Raw genomic sequence first — 19,546 nt, 5'->3', positions numbered from 1 at the left:
TGTTAAAGTGTTTTTTCCAAAAATTGAAAAAAGGTGCTTATTTATCAATTTTGACTTACTAAGATTCCTTTGCCACTTTTCTAGTGGAAAAAGACCAGGACTTCGGGTAGTTTAAAAATAAGCTTCGGAAAGTTAGGCAAGTTAGACAAGATTTTCCTTACCTTTAGAAACAAACCCTTTCCAAGCTCATGCCGGTTATCCCGGGATAAAATAGCGGAAAGATTCCGGAAAAGTGACAGGAATCTTAGTGTGGAAATGGGAATTTTATACAAAACAACAGTAAAAGGTATTCTAGTCAGTGGCAAACTTCATAACCTTTCTCGGAGTGATGTCTCTCAAGAGAATATTACCAGTTTTTCCTGTTAAACTGTTATTTGGAAGGGGTCATGAAACAAAGATATCTGATAACAAAGATATTTTCTTGTGGTTATTTGTGTATTTTATACCAACAAATATTTATCATGAGTCATCTTAGATTATTTACAAAATATCAGGGTTAAAATCTTTTACGTTTTTTTATTCACCAAGTATCTAGTAAATCTAAAGTTCATCATCCAGAACAACTATATATTATTTACAATTTGTTCACGTCTCCATCGAATATTCAAATCAAAACTATTAACATCGAATATTTTAAGATTATTTTGTCATTATTATAATGTCATTTTTATGCCTTTTTGGTTAAGTCATTATCTTTGTCTTTGTTAACCACAAATTTCCTTCTCTTAGTCTCGTTTATTCAATCGGATGTTTTGTGTAACCGCTTTCTACGTGGGAAATTCATCAGGGGGCCAAATTCCCGGAAAGAATGAAAGTCATTGTTTACACGTTGCCGGCCAACACTAAGGCTCTGAGCACACCCACTTTTTCCTTTTCGTCTCCTTATTTCTCTACTTGTAGCCACCTCTTTAGGTTAGGTATTCGCGTAACATTACTGATCGTTTTTTCCTATCCATGATATGGTTTGACGGTTCGTCCCGTTGTATTTGGTGGTTTCCGTTACGGTTCTTCCGGCGTCTTTTGTTTTTGTTTTTTCTTCTCTTCTTCTTAGCACGGCAGAAATGTTGTTGTTGAAGAGACCGACATTTTTGACATTGAACTTTGCAACACCAGATAAACGTACAGTCGCAATTCGATTCCACCCAAACCTGATAAATTGAAAAAGTATAATATATTTACATTACAAAACTTTTTCATCTACCCTCTGATAACATTGTAATTTCGTAACATACAGTAACTCTCCCTAGTTTGAAACCCGACTTGAAATCTAAAAAAGATTTCCTGAGGATTTCTGGTTGACAGTGACTGAGCGCTAGGTCGAATTAAAGAAACATTTAAAAAGTAAAAAGTTTAAATGAGCGAGAGTCGACTCTGGATCACACCATAGACCAAGAAAAACACCTTTAAAAACAATTTATGGACACGAATTGAATTTTAGCTTTTTATCATTACACTGAAAGAAATCGGTTTAATATCGTTTAACTGGAAGAATTCAAACTATTACCTTTTTGGTATGATGTCCCATACCACAACACATCACAGAACAACCATCAGGACCCGGTGATGTCTTGTTACACCTGCGACCTGCCACGCCTAAAGTACCTTCCTTGATATTGACCTCACAATAGTCTGGCGATTCTTCTAAATAAACTAAATCCTTAGGACTGTGTTCTTTGACGCCCGGATTCCGTGGTGTAATTATGTTCCGGACTTGATCCAACGTCACGAATATCGCACCGTGATACTGTTGTTGAAGGTAATCCCCAACTCGGTAAAAATTTGGTAACGAGTTCCGGCATGTCTTGACGTTGCACGCTCCAGATACACCGTGGCACGTACATTCAAACGTCATTAAGGATTTAACAACCTGAAAACAAAATTAATTGATGAAAATTACTTTTTTTTATAACGGAATTGGTTCGGAATTGGTTCGTTTGAATTTGAATTTTGAATATGGGATTGACTCAGCACGGTATTGGTTCGTTTGAATTTGAATTTTGAATATGGGATTGACTCAGCACGGTACTGGGTACTGTTTGTTCTATTTTAAGTGCTTGATTCAAGATGCATAATAGTTAATTAAAGATCATTATTGCAATGTGATAATGTGATACTTAATAATGTGTTAAACCATTTTTAGCATCTTGGTTTTCGATTAGTCAGTAATAATCGCCCTCTTTATTAAAATCTATTGAACTGGTAATGCGGGAAAGATTCCTTGTCTCATTCAATGAATCTATGAGATATCCGTTTTTAGAGCTCGGTTAGGCTTAAACGTTATCGCAAAAGGTAAAATAGTAAAACTGCACAGAAATGTTCAATTTATTCACCACCACCTAGTTTTGTATTCAAGTTGTTTGTAATCACTTTCTATAGTCAATTTGGAAAAGTTAAGCTAACCTGAAGGGAATATTTGATAGAAAATATGTGATACAGCTGAGTCTGCATAATCGATCACGCACAGGGAACACGAATTTGTTCGAGTTAAGGAAATTTCGACATAAGGAGTAAGGTTTATAATGCATTGCTAACAAAAGGGACGAAAAAGCTTGTTCGAGTCGAGTTATAGAGCTCTGAGATAAAGAGGCTCTACTATAGCTTATAAGAAAAGGGCGTTTTCTTGTCCTGTTCGATTATGGAAACTTGCGTTGCAACCAAAATTAATTAGTCATGTATTCATAAAAGTAACCTCTCTCTATCTTTCCATTTATGGAAATTAGATTCGGATAGAGGATGTCATTAGGTGGTCGTCTATCATATTAATGTTTTCCTTTGCAAACGTTACCTTTGCATGAGTGATGGCGGGAAATATACAAACCCTACACTGTTTCCGCTGACAGAGGAATAAATAATACACTTCCAATTTGGCTGTTTTTTTTATATCTGTTTTTAATTTCTGGGAGGGTTTCCTGCTTCGATCTAACGCCAGCTGGTTGTCACCCCAAATTTTCCTGATAATTTATTTCCGATATGTTTATTATGAAAGAAAACTTAGTACCGCCGCTCTTATTTGAAGTATTATTTCTTTGCCAGTACCTTTTTTTTTACTATTGTACCTAGGCGGTCAAAAAGAGTTAATTTGACGTCTATCTGACGTCTTATGGTCGTTATGGGCTTGAGATGGATATTGTTTTGACGTCATTTACTAGTCGCGTTTGCTCAAATTAGGGTACTTGGTAGATTTCAAAGTTTGTGTTCAGGTTCACTTTTGGGACAAACGAACCCACTGTTTAGTGATTGACCTGGCGATTCCAGATTTGCCTTATTTTCCCTGTTGCACTGACCTTTTTATAAAGAAAAATATCTATTTACATTTGATGATGAACTGATGAGTAAAATAATTCAGCCTGTGTTTTTCTCCGGACAAACTTTCTAAATATGATGAAGTGCTAGTGATTGGAAGTCCAGCCTTTTTGGTCATCCTCAAACTACCCATGACTCATTATAATCAAACAAACTATTTTGCATTGGAATTCTAGCAATTTTTTTTTTGACTTTGTTTCTTTTCTTTATAGTCAGGAGACTTTCGATTACTACGGCAAAATTATGCCATGCGTATTCAGGCTATTACATATTGGCAACTACATTGAATTTGTAAAAAAAACTGTTTCATAAGTTTGATTAAGTTTTGGTTTGGCATGATTACCCTGAAGAAAATGTTCTTGATTGAATTAAGAGTTTTTCTCTCTTCGCTACTTCAAAATTATGACGACTTTTTTTGTTGCTGTGCACATTTTAATATAGTTACTCAGTCTTAAGTCTAAGTCTTTGTGCCCTGATTCAAAAGTTGGTATGATAAAAGAATAGATCTTTCTAGCGGTACCAAACTTTAACAGTTAGCGGTCATCAAGATTATTTTCTTATTGTTACAAGTTATACGTTATTTGAACGTGAAAAATAAAGAAAGTTTTTAAGTTTTCGAGACTGCGAAAGAGAGTTGCTCAACTCATGATATTTATTACGAATGTTTTCTTCGGAAAACACCCCGGTTTTTGCCATCAGTGGCGAAAAACTTTGAACAATTTTACTACAGCTTAAATTTCCACTACTGGTGAAAACTGGGGTGTTTCCATTGAAAATATTATTTCATGAATATCATGAATAAATCCTGATAAAGTTTTACTTACCGCTCTACCAGCTAAGTTGTTCTGCTTATTCATCAGGACACGCGCATCATTCCCAACTTCCCGCGCGTCCAAAAAGTTCTCCGCAAACTTCATTCCAAAATTGATATTATCATTGCAATAGAACCATTTGAAAGATGGTCTCTTTTCACCTTTTTTGAGTGGCTGATTGTTCTGTAGGGGTATGGGTCCATGTCTTTTCTCACAAGTGCATATGGCAGAATATTTATTATTGTTGCACGCTCGAGTCACTTTGTAGACTACACCGGCTGACGTTATCGCTTGAAAGAATGCTGCTTCACGGTTACCTGGAAAAGTAGATTTTAGAAAGAGGTTAAAAATCGAAGATTCTGACAACTTCGTTCCCTCTGTATTATAGTTTTTTTTGATGGTTACTAATAACGCCTCTGGCGTCTACCAGTAACGTAAATAAAGCCTGGGATACACAGGGACGAGGTGAGATTCTAATGCCAGCTGGGCTCAAAATCATTTCAAAACTTTTGAATGAACGAATATTTTTTCATTATCCGCTAACAGTATATACTTGTAGCTGTTAGTAGCTGTACACTTGTTCTGTTCTTATAGGAAGCATAGGTTTACGAACTAGACAACTGAATGTGTTGTACCTTTACTGGTGAGCAGGCCAAGTAATCCTTTCTTTCGTTGATCCAAATGTGAACAGTTCCATTTTGAAGTTGCAAACTGGTGCTGACATTCTTGCAAACCTAGCTTAGCTCCTTGTCCAACAACCTCCATCATTTTTGGATATTTTCGACATAGTGATTTTTGTTCTTTCACTAAACCAGCTATGTTATTGCAACCTCCATTTGATCCGACGGTGAAAACTTGAGAGCTCAACCTGGAAAGAATTGAGAATACTATTTTGTAGATTGTTAGCGAACCATTTCTTTAAGAACATGATGCTTACGTTTAACCAAGACTAAGAAAGAATTAAAACTTTTGAAAGCGTTAGGACCTTCTTTAAGCCTCAAAGTTTAATATAAAGTTTTTTTTTGTATAGTTTAGTTCAAAGTAAGTGGAGGCTAAGGGGGGGGGAGGTGGCAGTCATGGCGGTAGAATAGCATTTTAAGCATAAAAAGTTTCTCGCAAGATTCCTTTAATATCGTCTATTTACTGATGCAGTTTTTGACTGAAGCATATCTCGTTATTCTATGTACGACAAAATTTTTGTTACTACTAATTTCAAAAAAGTTTAGATTTGCGGCGAGCCTTCATGTGGGAGGTTGGTAATTTCGATGTTCTATTTTTAAGGTCACAAATTATCCACAGGTATTTTACAGAAATCATTCATTAATATAAGTATGTTTTTGTGGGTGATTTTTTTTATCCTTCGTTACAGTTACAAGTGTCCACACCCTAAAGATTTCTCTCTCTCCCTTATAACTAGAAAAAATCGCGTCGGAGAGCGAGAACATAAGGGCGCCTGGCGTTTGTTAAAATAGGAGCTGCGTAGGAGAACGTGCAAACGTTGATGGGAGGGTGCTGATTAACAGTTTTCCGCCCCTTCCACCGACAAATTTTCTTCCTATGCTCACTTTTCCCGCATGATATCGCTCCACGACTGGCGTGCATGTATTTCCTTCTCTAGAAAACTTTATTTGGAGACATTGTTTTTGTTTCGAAAAATTGTCCCACATTAAGTGGCAATCAGTCTAGTCTAGCATGCTAGACGACTTAACTCAGTAAAAAATAGGAAGTAGAAATTTGACAGGAGCATCAATATAGTCGTCTAGAATATTTTGTGCACAACAAACTTTTCATAAAAATTCTCTTTTTTCATGTTCTTGGGTAACATTTTCAGGGGTCTTGTTTGTTTGTTTTGGTTTGTTGTTTTTTTCTTTCACTTAGAAATTCTCATTGGCTGAAATTTTTATTTGTTTATATATTTTGTTGTATATGATTGTTTTCTCACCCCGCAGAAATCTGCGGGCCCTGCTGGAACTCCCGTAAGCTACGGAAACCACCTTAGCCCAGTCGTTTATTTTAATCATATCCCGACATAAAAATTTCCCGCTTTCAACAAAAACGTTATAAACGACTGGATTCCCAGTCTACAATCAGTCTGAAAGCTAACTCCCTTCGTCTTGTAATTGTTGTCAGAAATTATTTTTGACTAAGATTCGAGTAACTTGATCTAGTTTAAGTTTTTTTGAAGGTCAGTGGTCGCGTGCTGTATTATACACATGTGTGGCAGAGTCTCGTATTAATTACAAAAAAATGATGATATCATTTTGTTAGTTTTTCAATTTCCTCTCTTTTCATGAGGTTTTGTCATCCTCTCACCTAGCGACCTCCTTAGCTCTATTCACTCAGTTCATTGGAATTTCATTAAAAGGTTTGTTTTTTCGTTACTGAAATTTAAGAACATTTTAAGAATAGAACTCGATCTAAGATTTTAAGCTTAGACTTAATATTTAAAAATCATTTGTTTTTTCTCTAAAATATTATCAACTTCTTGCTTATTTTTAACGGTAAAACCTCTATTTGGGTTTGTTTCTCTTTTAGTGCCTTTAAGGTATATCGATTTCTTATAGTTAGTAAAAATCATTTATATCCACTGTCAATATTCGATAGCCGAAATAGCCAAAGACTAGGACATTGCGTAAATTGGCGAGTATCTATTCAATACAAATGCATGATACACTCTCTCAGATAAATTGATTCAGATTTGTTAAATAGGTCTCATTTATTTACTATCATAACCATATCAATATATTCCCTTAGACCTCATGCAGTGTACACAATTAACTAATAGATATCAAATACTTAATTCGTCCATAGTGTCACATAAAATGGTTTTGTTCTCCTTCTATTAAATTGTTATTAATGAAGCATGCCTCTTAATCTGACTTAAGCTCAATGGATCACTTGATCACTAGCTTCCCGGCTTAATCAGCAGGCTTAGGTTGAATATTTCCTCGTTTAAAAGAATCCTACTATAGCCGTTAAACTTCTGTTAAATCGGATTCGACAGCTTGAAGGCCATTGATGTGTTGATTCTTTGGTATTTCTGACTCTGTTCTGTAGAGATATACTCTTATAGGAAACTTCTATTCGTTCACCCAAAGTCATGTGTGACTTCAAAATCATTAGTTTTTGTCAGTCCTATGTGCTTATAAGTGATGTTGTATCGAAGATTAGTTTTGCTATCTCTCAAAAAAACCAGAATGTGTTTACAAACCTACATTATCATCGATGCTTGTTTGTTTGTTTGTTTGTTTAAAAAACGTTAAAACAACTGCATGAGAAAGTGCCCGAAAATTAGAATGAAAGGAGATATAACGGACATTATTCAAGAATGAACTTGATTAAATCTTCACAAAGATTCTCATATTCTATACAGTAGATTGGAGAATCAGAGAGAGACATCTTTAACAAACTAATTTGGTTTACCCCTTAAGTCTTCAAGTTATAGAAAACGGACCTTAAATTACCAAATAATCACAAATCTAGATATTGATATAATTGGTTGTTTGAAACGAGTGTCAATAAAGAGGGTTGTACCTTATGGTATTTTTCCACATTCCGAAACAATCGCAAGTCCTTTGACCGCAAATCACAATCATGAGTTTTTTTGAGAAAGATTTTAACTCGATTGAAATCGCACTCGACAAATCTTGGTTTCCGTCAGGCTTTGATATATTTTAAACAATAGGAATATAGGTACTGAGAGGACAAACTGTTTTTGAAATAGATTGGTCGGTCGTACAGTAACTATCCTTATCAGACATATTCTTGGTTTATCTAAAGGCGTGCCTTAATCTCTTATTTTACTTTAAGAACTTTAACTTTAAGTATAATGAAAAATATGAAAATTGATATTAAATCTGACCGTGTAAGCTCAATCTGTCATACTGTTGATGTCACTACTACAAAATCCATGGCCAATGGTAAACAAAGTCCTTAAAAGTTAGGGTAGGAGTTAAAATGAAAACTATTTCCGACCTCATCGTGAAAGATATCAAAACAATAACAAAGTGTACTGGGAGCATTATAACGGAAAACAAAAATTGGAATAATGTCGAAATCTCAAGTACAGCAAGCCGAAACCTGTTTTGTAAAAGCTTTTTTCGATTTCCGTTTTTTCGTGCCAAAAACTTTAAATTCCCGTTATCAAGCAGGCTAGACTTTCAAAAGTGCATGTCGCGAATCATTGAAAACCCCGCCCATTATAAAAGTCAAATCAATAGAAAAATACGCCAGTGGCCTAGGGTGGTCTAGGTTAATTGTATTATAGATCTAGAAAGAGAAAGTGTATATCTTTTCGATTTTTGATATGAGAATTTGTTCATTTCCTTGATACTAGGTAGGAGGAGAAGAAATCAAAAAGCAACTGTTTCTTTTGTACGATCCTTCTATACCACACCACTGTGTCTCTGTGGTGTCCCTCTTTACACAGATATTGATAAGAAAATTGTTCGAAATAAGATTAAACTTTGCTTGAGTGTGCGTAACCTCTTGTTACTATTTCAAAACTTCTTTCTCCATAATATCAAGGGCAAAAGATTATATCGAATTCACTTTGAACTATATCATTCGTAAATATTTCTGACTCTATCAATCCATTCATTTTTGTCAATACAACTGTATTACAGCCTAAAATTTTGAACCGGATAATTCGAGGCAGATAATTGCTTATTCAAGAGTGTCCAGGTCGCTATGGATGATTGACAAAATAGTGTATCAAATGTCTTAAATCTGTGCTCTTTTTCACTTTCTCTCATCTCGGAAGTAAATATCAACTTACCACCAATGACTACTAACAGTTTGAACGAGAATCAAGAACAACACAATCTTCAACCAAACCATTATTCATCAATTCGTATAGGTTTTCTTCCTACAGTATCTCTTTTGTTGCAGTGACCATTCAAATTATACACTTCCTTGCTTTATTCACTTGCTTGGTCGTCGTAGAAGAAATGCTTTATTTGTATCTTGTACCTTTTGTTTGTGTTATTTTGTTTTTGTTTATCTGAAAGTTCGACAATAATAAATAAATTCTATGAGACTTGGCAAGATGTCATTATAAACTTGACATGCTTTTGCTAGCTTACAGTACAGTTGACCCTCTACAACTCGACGTTTTCCTATCTGCTACGCTCCATTATTCGATACTATTGAAAGTCACCCTCACTAAGAAACTCTCATAAACAACTCTCTTCTACCAAAATTCCCCTTGAAAATCGAATTAGAGAGCATCAACGGCAACTGTATAAAGCTTACTCTCGCCAATACTTGTTTAGTTCCATGAACATGCTAGCTCGTAGTATCGTAATATTGTAAGAGTCAAAGAGGGGAATCGTCTGAATCTAATCGATGAAGTAGTGACATTAAGAAACATTTCTAACGCAGCAATGTTAATTAATCTTAGTGTTCAATTCTTTATAAACCTGCTGTTTTTCTACATTTTCTACCATGCGGGTGAAATGTATTTTGAACGAAAAATTCACACCAAACTTCCAAGTTTGTAATCAGAAAGATATGTATCTATTTGTCATTGTATGGACGCATTATGTAAAGCTAGTCACCCCTGGTGATTTCATGATGTCTATAAGCTATAATAAGTTTAAAAGCTCGACTCATCAGATATTCCACTACATTTGCAATACAAATTCAAAACTTACAAGCTAAAGGCTTCAAAGAATAATTTCAACTCTATGTCGCTTACTTTTCCGTTTCGAAACGTAATCTAAATCGCTAACATCGACGGAAAAGATTATATCCGTATTTGTCATTAATGATCGCAAACTCCGATAACCTAACGGTTTCCGAGTAACCAGTTATATGTTCTCTCGCAATCCAAAATTCTGTTTAGTGACGCGCCCAAGTGTCCAAGCGTTAAGAGTTCAAGCGCGCCAGGCTGTCACACATTGGTTATTCTTTGGAAGGTGCGTGGGCGTGAGGTGTATCATGTTACAGAATCAATATCCAAATATCAAATTTAAAACCTTTCGAGTGTTTGTTACGACTCTCCCACAAATTCTAGTCTATTTTCTCCACAACAAAATAAAACCAACGACCTTGGTATTCCGTACTGCCGCTAATTTTCTTACGCCAAGGAGTATCATTGTCGTTTGTAAGTTTTCCGAATTAACGATTTCTCAACAATCATGAGAGTTTGTTTGTACTTTTTGATGTCGCCGAAACCGATTACACGTTTTTTTAATAAGAACAAACTACATAAGAACATAAGGCTTCGATGAGAAAATATAAAGAACAAGTTAAGAACATTAAGATTTTGCGGACTCTTAAACACCCGATTTCTCGGGAAATTACTCTAGTGTACTCACATAATGGTGAAAATAAGAACATTTTAAGAACAATTTAAGACTCTCAAAAAGTTCAAGAACATATGAAGGCTTCAAAATTTTTTAGACGTTCTCATAAAAAAACGCGTAATCAGTTCATTAGAATTAACAAAAATGTACAATGATCATTTCTCTCTGATCTTCATACAACAAAAAACGCGCACTTTAAAAGTCCACGGAGAATTTGTTCAAAGCAAATTACTGTTAATAGCTTTGCTACTCTACATATCAATAGATCAAAGGCGAGCCTCCCTATCTATCTGGGAGATTTTCTTGTACCCTACAAAACAGGATGAAGCGATTTTTTTACGGAACCTTCAATACTATACCAAAAGATACAAAGGTTTACTAACATTAACCAGTTATGAAAACAAAGTCTAATGAAGATTGATATGTTAAGATGATTTGATACCCCATATATAAAAAAAGTAATACCTCCTTCCCTCTTACTAAAATGACAAATCACTAAACAAAAGGTGACTTTAATCTAATCGTATCACTCTGAAATCAAGCGACTGAAATTCCGCCTACTCGACAACATACTCTCCTGAACTCCATGAACTAATCACCCTTTACAATGACACACAGTGCTTTTTATAAGGTATGGTGCTTTTTTTGATTTTTTTTTTCTACATCTCCCCCTTTCAAATATCTTTTGTTTGAATGATCATTACATGTTTTATTTGATTGATTGATTATGATTGATTGATGAAGGCCCCATTGTTAACGGACAATTAGAACAACCATTATTTCTCATGCTCCACAAATGTTAGCAAACAAACTCATTTCCAACTACAACTACTTAGTTACCATTTTGTTAAATTACCCCTACTTTTAAAAGACAACCATAGATTTCTCATTTAAAACACCAGATAGAGCTTCTCTGCTCCTGGCAAAAGGAAAATAATGCGACATCTTTCGGTGCCGGCAATACGATCAATCAAGACCATTCTCTCCCCTTCTCATTCCCGCCATACCAGTTGCTGGTACCGAGCTGTGTTCTACTACTGAGGCCTGTGCAAAGATGGCCCATTATTTTACTGCAACTGCAATTGCGTGAAAAAGACATACTAGCTCTATCTAGTGTTTTTATTAGACGATCCTATCGTCTACACAAGATCACTAAAAAAGGGAATAGTTTAGGAGAGGCGTGATAAACCCGGGTGGAGTAAGCAGTGGCGGAGATGTTCACAGTGTTCCAAAATTCTACTGCCACTTTCCCCGTAAACCGCCCTGACGCCCTAACTCTTTCCCGTGTTTACTGACCTCCAAACGGACGATAGCATCGTCTATGTTTTTATATACGATATCTGTGAAGATAAAAAGGTGCTGGCGGCCACATTTCTATATACAACACTTCAGACGGTATGCACTTCCGTAATTTCGGATTATTTTAAGACCACTATTTTGTTGTTTTGTTTTCCTTTTTGAATGATATTTTGATACCAAACTGTTTATCTGTAATGCATCTCCATTTTGTTTTGCGTCTTCTGTTGCAGCAAGTACGCCGGTAATGACTGGTGAATGGTACAGTATAGCACGCTCAATTGTACTATAATAACTTGATTGACCCTTACTTCATCCTTTTTAAACGCTGAACTCATCGTCCTAGCCATTTATCTTCATAAGCTTATCATTTGTTTATTAATGCACTGACACTGGCCCCGCCAACACTTGAGGACTGTAAAGTGACTGAAGCGATTTGGAATAACCTGCAGTTTTGACCAGCAAAAGCAGGTTCACTCACCTTTTTTTCAGGGTAAAATGTTAACTCAAAACCTGTTTTTATCAAATTAAGCGTCTTATGGTGTTTAGAAAGTGCAAAAATTGCAAAACTTCGTTCATCGCCCAACCCGCCCATGTGAGATGAGACATCCTCCCCCCTTAAACCGTTAGCGAGTTTATGTATTTGCACTTTTAAGAACAGTAAAGGGAGGAAAAGCGAGGACGGTAAAAGTGCTGATTTCCCACCGTCGCCCTCGGTCAGTCAGAATGTAGCCAAATTAGAACCTTACTTAGCTTATACGTCACTACACGCTACATTATACGTCACCCGCGTTTTTTCCACGCAATCAAAAAATCCCAGTTTTTGGTGAGATGCTCGCTAAACCTTACTGTATCCATCGCAGTAGACTAGCAAGCGTCTATCTTTCCTTGGACACAGGAACGCGGGAATAGTGCTTATAAAGAGTTCTTGTAAATAAAGAGTTCTTATAAAAAATAGAAATTGCCGCGGGAGAGTGGTTTGGAAAGACATTTGTATTCAGTGATCATATATAGACATAGAGCCCATTGGAAGCTTAAGCTCCAGCGAAATACAACGACGTGGTTTACTGGTCTACCGTCTACTGTCTACCGTCGCAGAAAAACACACACGCATAAACTCGGTACTGACAAACGGTTTACAGACATTGCGTATGGTACTGTGCAAAAGATCAAAGGGAAATTAACCGTAGGGAGTGCACTGACAGTATTAGACAATGCTATCTTCCGTTAGAGGGATAGTAAACGTGGGAAATATATATGTGCAGATTTTACAGTCATAACGGTGGTTTACGGGAGAAAATAGTGGCGGTAGAGTTTGGAGCAATTTGTAAAATTTGTATGCACTTTTAAAAACACCAATTTTTGACCATGCACGGCCACCATAGTTGCTCATATATAAACACGGTACCCCTCCAAAGAAAACCTTTCATCCCCTCAGAGGTGTAACTTTTGTATTTTTGCTTTTTTTTGAAAGAAAATTATTCCTGTTTCGTTGAAATAGTATGTGGTAACGGTCAGGAAAAGTGGTTTGTCGGATGTCGGCTAGATGAGACGATTTCGAATACCTAAACGTGTAAAATATTGACCACAATCGTTAATTACGTCATGTATTGACATTACGTCATCAATCGTCAATATTTTTACCAAAAATTGACATTGCTGTCGAAGTTCGGTAGTTTTTCAGCCAGCGGGGGTAAAAATAAAAATAACAGACTGAAACTCGAAGGATTGATATTTATGGCTTGGGATTTGAACTCCATTGTTTTCAAGTCAGAAAATTCCTCGGGGACTGAAAGTAGAATGAAAGTATAATTTTCCCCGATATTTTGGTCAATTTTCCCGATGAGGGGGTCCCATCGGGTCTGTGAGAATTTGGATGTATTTAAAGCCTTCCGTATGCGGTGAATTTGCCTGTGTAACATATAAAATCTATTTCTTCGTAAGGGACCTGGAATTTTTTATGTACTCTGAAAAAGTTGTGAAACACAATATTATAAGACCGAATTTGAAACCATTTGTTCTCTCTTATCCTTGAAGAAGTAATGATATTTTTGTGGTATTCAAATCCTTTGTTTCACAAAAAGGGATTTTACTGGGTACGTTTAACCGTGATTATGAATTTGCATTCATAAAATAATACAAAATTCTCAAAGATTGTAGTGCTCTGAATTATATTTTCAATTGTATAGACTATGTTAGAATTGAAGCACTTTGCTAGAATGAAAGCTTTGGTTAAAAAATGGCAAGCAAAAAAAGAATAAGTGCACACTTCAAATGGACATTTACATTTTCATTACTCTTTTTCATATTATAGCAATCCTTGTACTTGAGATGGCGTCATCAACTGCAGTCATACAATACAACACATAGCCCACTCCAAAGGGCCTAAACGGAAGGTATGTTATTTTGAAAATAGAAAATAACCTTTTTGATACTTTTTATAGGGTCCACTTTAGATCCTTGAATTTCAGTGTGCAGTGTAAAAAGGTAGACAAAAAAGATTAGAAAATCCAGGCAGGAAAGACCAAAAGTTTTAGCATATATAGCCTTTTCTCTATAGAAGAATTGGAGATTTGCGAATGATTTACGGCATAAAAGACTTTAGTATCTCCCAGTTAATTTGGGTTTCTTATATGAAAAAGCCTAGGTTTTTGATTGAAACTACTTCGGGAGCTAAATTTTCTTTTCCGCATCCTCATTCACTTTTTTCCAATAGTCCCTGACCCAGGGGGGGGGGGGTCGGTACTAAAATTTCAGACATCATGACTTTTAGTGACGTGGTGGTATTACAAAAAAAGCCTTAAAGCATTTTAGTACCATGTGTACTAAAATCCCAAATTAGGTGGGGTCTTCAAGAAATTTAAGACAAATTTTAGTAAATGAGTACTAAAAATCACCAAATTTTAGGAAATTTAACTATTGACCGAGCATTTTAGGCAAAATGAAAAAAATAAAAACTTCCTATACAAGATTTAAACACCCCTGTGTCACAAATTAAGCAAAAATTTCGTCCCCGGTGGGAAAATACCCTTGAATTTCAGCCCCACTGGGAAATTGACTTTGATTTCATCCCCACTCGAAATTCCATGTTTAAAAATTGCACCCCAAAACCATCCCCACTGGTTTTTTTAACCTTGGAACAATAGAATTTCTATCCCCATTAGAATTTCAATAGGAATTTTTATCCCCACTGAGGAAAAAGGTTCCACCGGGGCTGTGAAACAGGTATTTAATGTTCTGCTTTTATATACTATGGAATACAAAATGTTTTCGAAGTTGAATGCTTTGTTTTTGTAAAGAACCATGAATGACTGGATAGAAAAGAAATAGCAAACTAAATTAGAGGTGAAAAATTTAACCAATCAATCTTTGCAATAGCTAAAGTAGAGCAGAGCAAAAGTATCTGGACTGTTTCTGAGTCTTTGTCTAGAATAGAGAGCGATAGATCAGGTTCATAGACAGCTTAAATAACCAGAGTTGGCATTTTGTGTCATTGTACATTTCAAGTCCAAAGACCCATTCTCTGAACCGAATTCCAAAATAAGCCTAATTTAGGTGGTCACTATGCTAAAATGTCAAAAAAGATTTTAGTACATGTGTACTAAAATTCTTTTTTCAAAAATTAGGTGGGGGTATGTCAAAAATCGTCAAAAAACCTTTTAGTACTCATATGTGTCTTGAATTTTAGTACCGACCCCCCCCCCATCCAAAACAAAAGGAACGACTGATTCAATCCACAGCATGTAATTTAATTCTTCATGGAGTTGACGAATCCATTGAAGATTCAGAGGAGTCAACCAAAATTTATGACGAAGAATACCTTCATAAAAAAGTCTTACCTTTGATGCTACGCCTAAGGAATACAAAGATAGAAGCAACACAAAGAATCGGGAAATTTTCGAAAGAAAGAGAAGATACGACCTTTGAAATCCCATCCCGCCCCCCCCCCCCCCAAAAACGAATTTTTCGGCATCATTGATGACGTCATCGTCATCTAATGATGTCATCATTATTTGAACATACCGAAAATAGGACCCACCCTCTAACTTTTTTTCACTTTAAAATTCTTTTTGCTTAAACTTGAGGCAACTCCACGTGACACGTAATTTTTTGCCACCTGTTTGTATCGTATATTTTATAGACCGGCCCAAAATTGCCCTTTTTTGCCTAAACAGGCCTAGGATACTGTATCTAGTGATTGGAAAATGCTATTGACTTGAAATTTTGACAAAGATTTCAGCAAAATCGGACAAGTAGTTATGCTGAAAGTGAGCAGTAAAAAACGGACCAAGCGCTGTTTTGAAATACCAACCGCTCAAATTACTACATGGAAATTTCGCACGTTGTCTTAGATAGTCATATCTATCACTGGTGAAAAAGTCAAAAGCTCCAGTAGGTCTTGAGTACTGGCAGATAGTAAACATGTATTTGGTATACTGGTCTGCAAGTACCGAATTTTTCTTTAATTAGTCTCATTTTAGACCTACCCCGGTGGGGTGGAGGTCCTATAAATTAACCCATGTTCGTTCGTTAGTTCGTTAGTTCGTCAGTTCGTTAGTTCGTTAGTTAGTTACCAGCTTTTCTCGAGATTGGCTCATTAGTTTTTTCTGATTTTTGGCACAAAGGTGCATGACCATAAACCCTCGAATGTGACGGAGCCCGATTTTCGAAAAAAAAATTTTTTGGGCAAATTTGGGCCAAAAAACGGCTTAAAAACGGGTTTTTTGGACTTTGTGAAAAATTGGATCATTAATTTTTTCTGATTTTTAGCATGAAAGTAGGGTACAATCATAGTTAAAAGATGGCTCAATCAGATTTTTGCAAAAAAAATTTTTTGGCTCAAAAATCGCATTTTTATCTATAAGAACCACTTTTAATAAGAATACATCAATGTTCTTAGCCATATTATTATTATTATTTTTATCAGTTTTTTTTAAGATGAAAATGTCACGGTGAAGGGTAATGATTTGAGTTTTCTAGAAACACTTATTATTTTTTTTGGCTGAAAAACGAATATTATCTATAAGAATCACAAATTATAAGCATAGATCAATGTTCTTAGCCAAATTATTGTTTTATTATTATTTTTTCTAAACAAAGAAAATGTCACCTTAAGCGCGATGATTTGAGTTTTCTGTAAACACTTATTATTTTTTGGCTGAAAAACGAATTTTTATCTATAAGAATCACTGTTTATAAGCATAGATCAATGTTCTTAGCCAAATTATTATTTTATTATTATTTTTTCTAAACAAAGAAAATGTCACCTTAGAGCGTGATGGTTTGAGTTTTCTGTAAACACTTATTATTTTTTTGGCTGAAAAACGAATCTTTATCTATAAGAATCACTATTTATGAGCATAGATCAATGTATTATTAGCCAAATTATTTTTTTATTATTATTTTTTCTAAACAAAGAAAATGTCACCTTAAGTGCGATGATTTGAGTTTTCTGTAAACACTTATTATTTTTTGGCTGAAAAAGGAATTTTTATCTATAAGAATCACTGTTTATAAGCATAGATCAATGTTATTAGCCAAATTATTTTTTTATTATTATTTTTTCTAAACAATGAAAATGTCACCTTAGAGCGCGATGGTTTGAGTTTTCTGTAAACACTTATTTATTAAGCTGTGCATTTTTCTGATAGTGGTTTTTATAAAGAAAAGCGCTTAATAGCTTTTTTATTTATTTTTCAAAAATCTTTTTCAATAGTGTTGATAGTTTCTCTCAATAGATATGCTTTCATTTTCTTTATTTTTTTGTATTTTGACCAGTTATGTCTTATGTGTTTCATTGTTTCAATGTTCACTGATTAGTTTGATAACCAGGTAGGTCCATAAAAGTATCGCTTGTTTTACAAGCTTTTTTACATTGAATTGGCACGGATGTGGAGCAAGATTGGTCAGAAAGAGGAAGAGAAAAACATTTCAAGCTTCAAGCTAATATAATATATTAGCACAATATAACAATATGTAGACACTGTCCTGATATGAAACATGTGTCTGATATGAAACGGGAACACTTATTAATATGTAAAAATAAAACCTTTGAAAAAATCAAAGGTTAACATGACTGTGTTAAAGCTCTAAAGGGAGCAAAAAAATGATAAAAAGTAAAATTAAGAAAACCCCTAAAAATTTAAAAATTTCCCAGCAGCCACATCGGCTGCAGCCTCAGCGGCACCCCAAAAATGCAAATTTGTATATAAAAATGTCCATAAAAACTGAACTATTTGGAGTTATTGGCTGAAATTTTGTACAATGTGTGTTTTTTATTTCCAAAATTGAAATGGCTGACTGAAATGGCTTAATTTTCATAGATAAATGTATCTAAAATGTCCTTATTGTATATTTTCTTAATCATTATGATATTCTGAAATTGTGTACAAAATTTCAGCCTTATATTTTAGCTCAATTTTACCTTTTTACCAGGAGAAACAGGTAAAAGAAAGCTTGAAAAATCAGACAAATCCGTGATACAAGCTGCAACATGGAGAATGCTCAAAACGCCTCGCGATTTAGAACTTTTTCAAAACAGTAGATTTGAGCCTGGCTCGAACCACCAAAGTTATTTGTCAATAATTTTGAGCCCGGCATGTGCTACCGTGAAGTCGGGTAACTTGCATCAGTGGAGGGAAACTTACATAGTCATCAAATGATGGACCAACCAAAACAGCAAAATTTCAAAACAAATAAACTACGCAGCTTCGCTCGTAGCTCTACTCTACCATTTTGTTTTGATTTAACTTTGTATTTTAATGACTAGCCCGGTTATTCATTTGAGGGTTATTTACTTTTCCCTCCACTGATGCAAGTTACCCGACTTCACGGTACTGATACGCTGCAAAAATTCGAAATTTGAAAATATTTATAAAGGACAGTTACTATATATAAAACAATGGCAGATATTACATATCTTCACTTAGATCTCACGGGTTAGGCTAACTGTTTATAACCACATAGGAAGGTACCCAAAAACAGGAGCATAAGTGGATGTGGGAGCACCACCAGCCGGGTTTTGGGTTACTTCTTTGCACCAAGTTGCAAACATGGTGCATTTGCGTTTTCTAAATCTCAGGTTTCCCTTAATTGTTTCGTCGTAGGTTTTGGTCAGAATTGAACCTTACGTTATTAGAATTGTTATCCCTAGGCAAAAATCTGTTGTTGTTAACTGTTGTCGTACTGTGTTTAATTTTAATTTTGCTCAACCAGCTGCATGTGTTTGAAAACCTAAAACGAGTTAAAAGTAATTAAAACCCGAAGCATTAGATGTCGTGATTTGGTTGAAAAGTGTGCCATAGAAAATCTTACCTAGGTCACGTGATATTACAATTGAATTTCAGCGCTTGACCAATGAAGAAGCTTCGTAGGTTTCCGAAAAAATAATAGCAGCAATATTTTCTTTGCAATATTCACTTTTTTTAATTGGAAGAGCTTAAAGCACGACATCTAGCTTTTCGGGCTTTATAAATCTATGGTTAGTTACGAAGGTGATGTACTCGTTTTTTATAAGAGCTACAAATATTTTTGAAGATTTCGAGTGTTCCTAAACTTGGGTTTCAAGCCTAAAAATGTTCTTGAAATGTTCAAAGTCGAAAAAGAAAATGTCCTTAAGAATAATTATTTCTAGAGCCCGTTCTAGGGGTCATCTTCTTTTCGTAATTTTGAAAAATAGATGGAAAATTTTGCACAAAATGAAGATTGGGTTTCTAAATCAATAAATGAAAAGTTCCTTGATCCTTGATTATTACTCAAAAATGGGAGACCTATGAGCAATGATAAAAGAAAACTCCACGGAACTCGAACAGATGGCTATAGAAGATA

General features: G+C 35.1%; 1 protein-coding gene across 1 annotated transcript; it reads right to left on the bottom strand.

The window, feature by feature from the left end:
* Positions 1–416: 416 nt before the first annotated feature.
* On the bottom strand, positions 417–11,020 carry LOC136806787 (protein Wnt-2b-A-like). The gene is made up of 5 exons (XM_067063368.1): positions 8,893–11,020; positions 4,751–4,983; positions 4,128–4,432; positions 1,505–1,867; positions 417–1,148 (listed from the first exon to the last, which is right to left on the bottom strand). Exons 1-5 carry the CDS (start codon positions 8,952–8,954, stop codon positions 909–911), a joined length of 1,203 nt encoding a protein of 400 aa, XP_066919469.1. The 5' UTR covers positions 8,955–11,020; the 3' UTR covers positions 417–908.
* Positions 11,021–19,546: the final 8,526 nt, after the last annotated feature.

The sequence above is a fragment of the Clytia hemisphaerica genome, unplaced genomic scaffold (assembly GCF_902728285.1).
Source record: "Clytia hemisphaerica strain Z4C2 unplaced genomic scaffold, Clytia hemisphaerica genome assembly, whole genome shotgun sequence".
NCBI classification, from domain to species: Eukaryota; Metazoa; Cnidaria; class Hydrozoa; order Leptothecata; family Clytiidae; genus Clytia; species Clytia hemisphaerica.
This window is presented reverse-complemented; position numbering and strand designations above follow the sequence as displayed.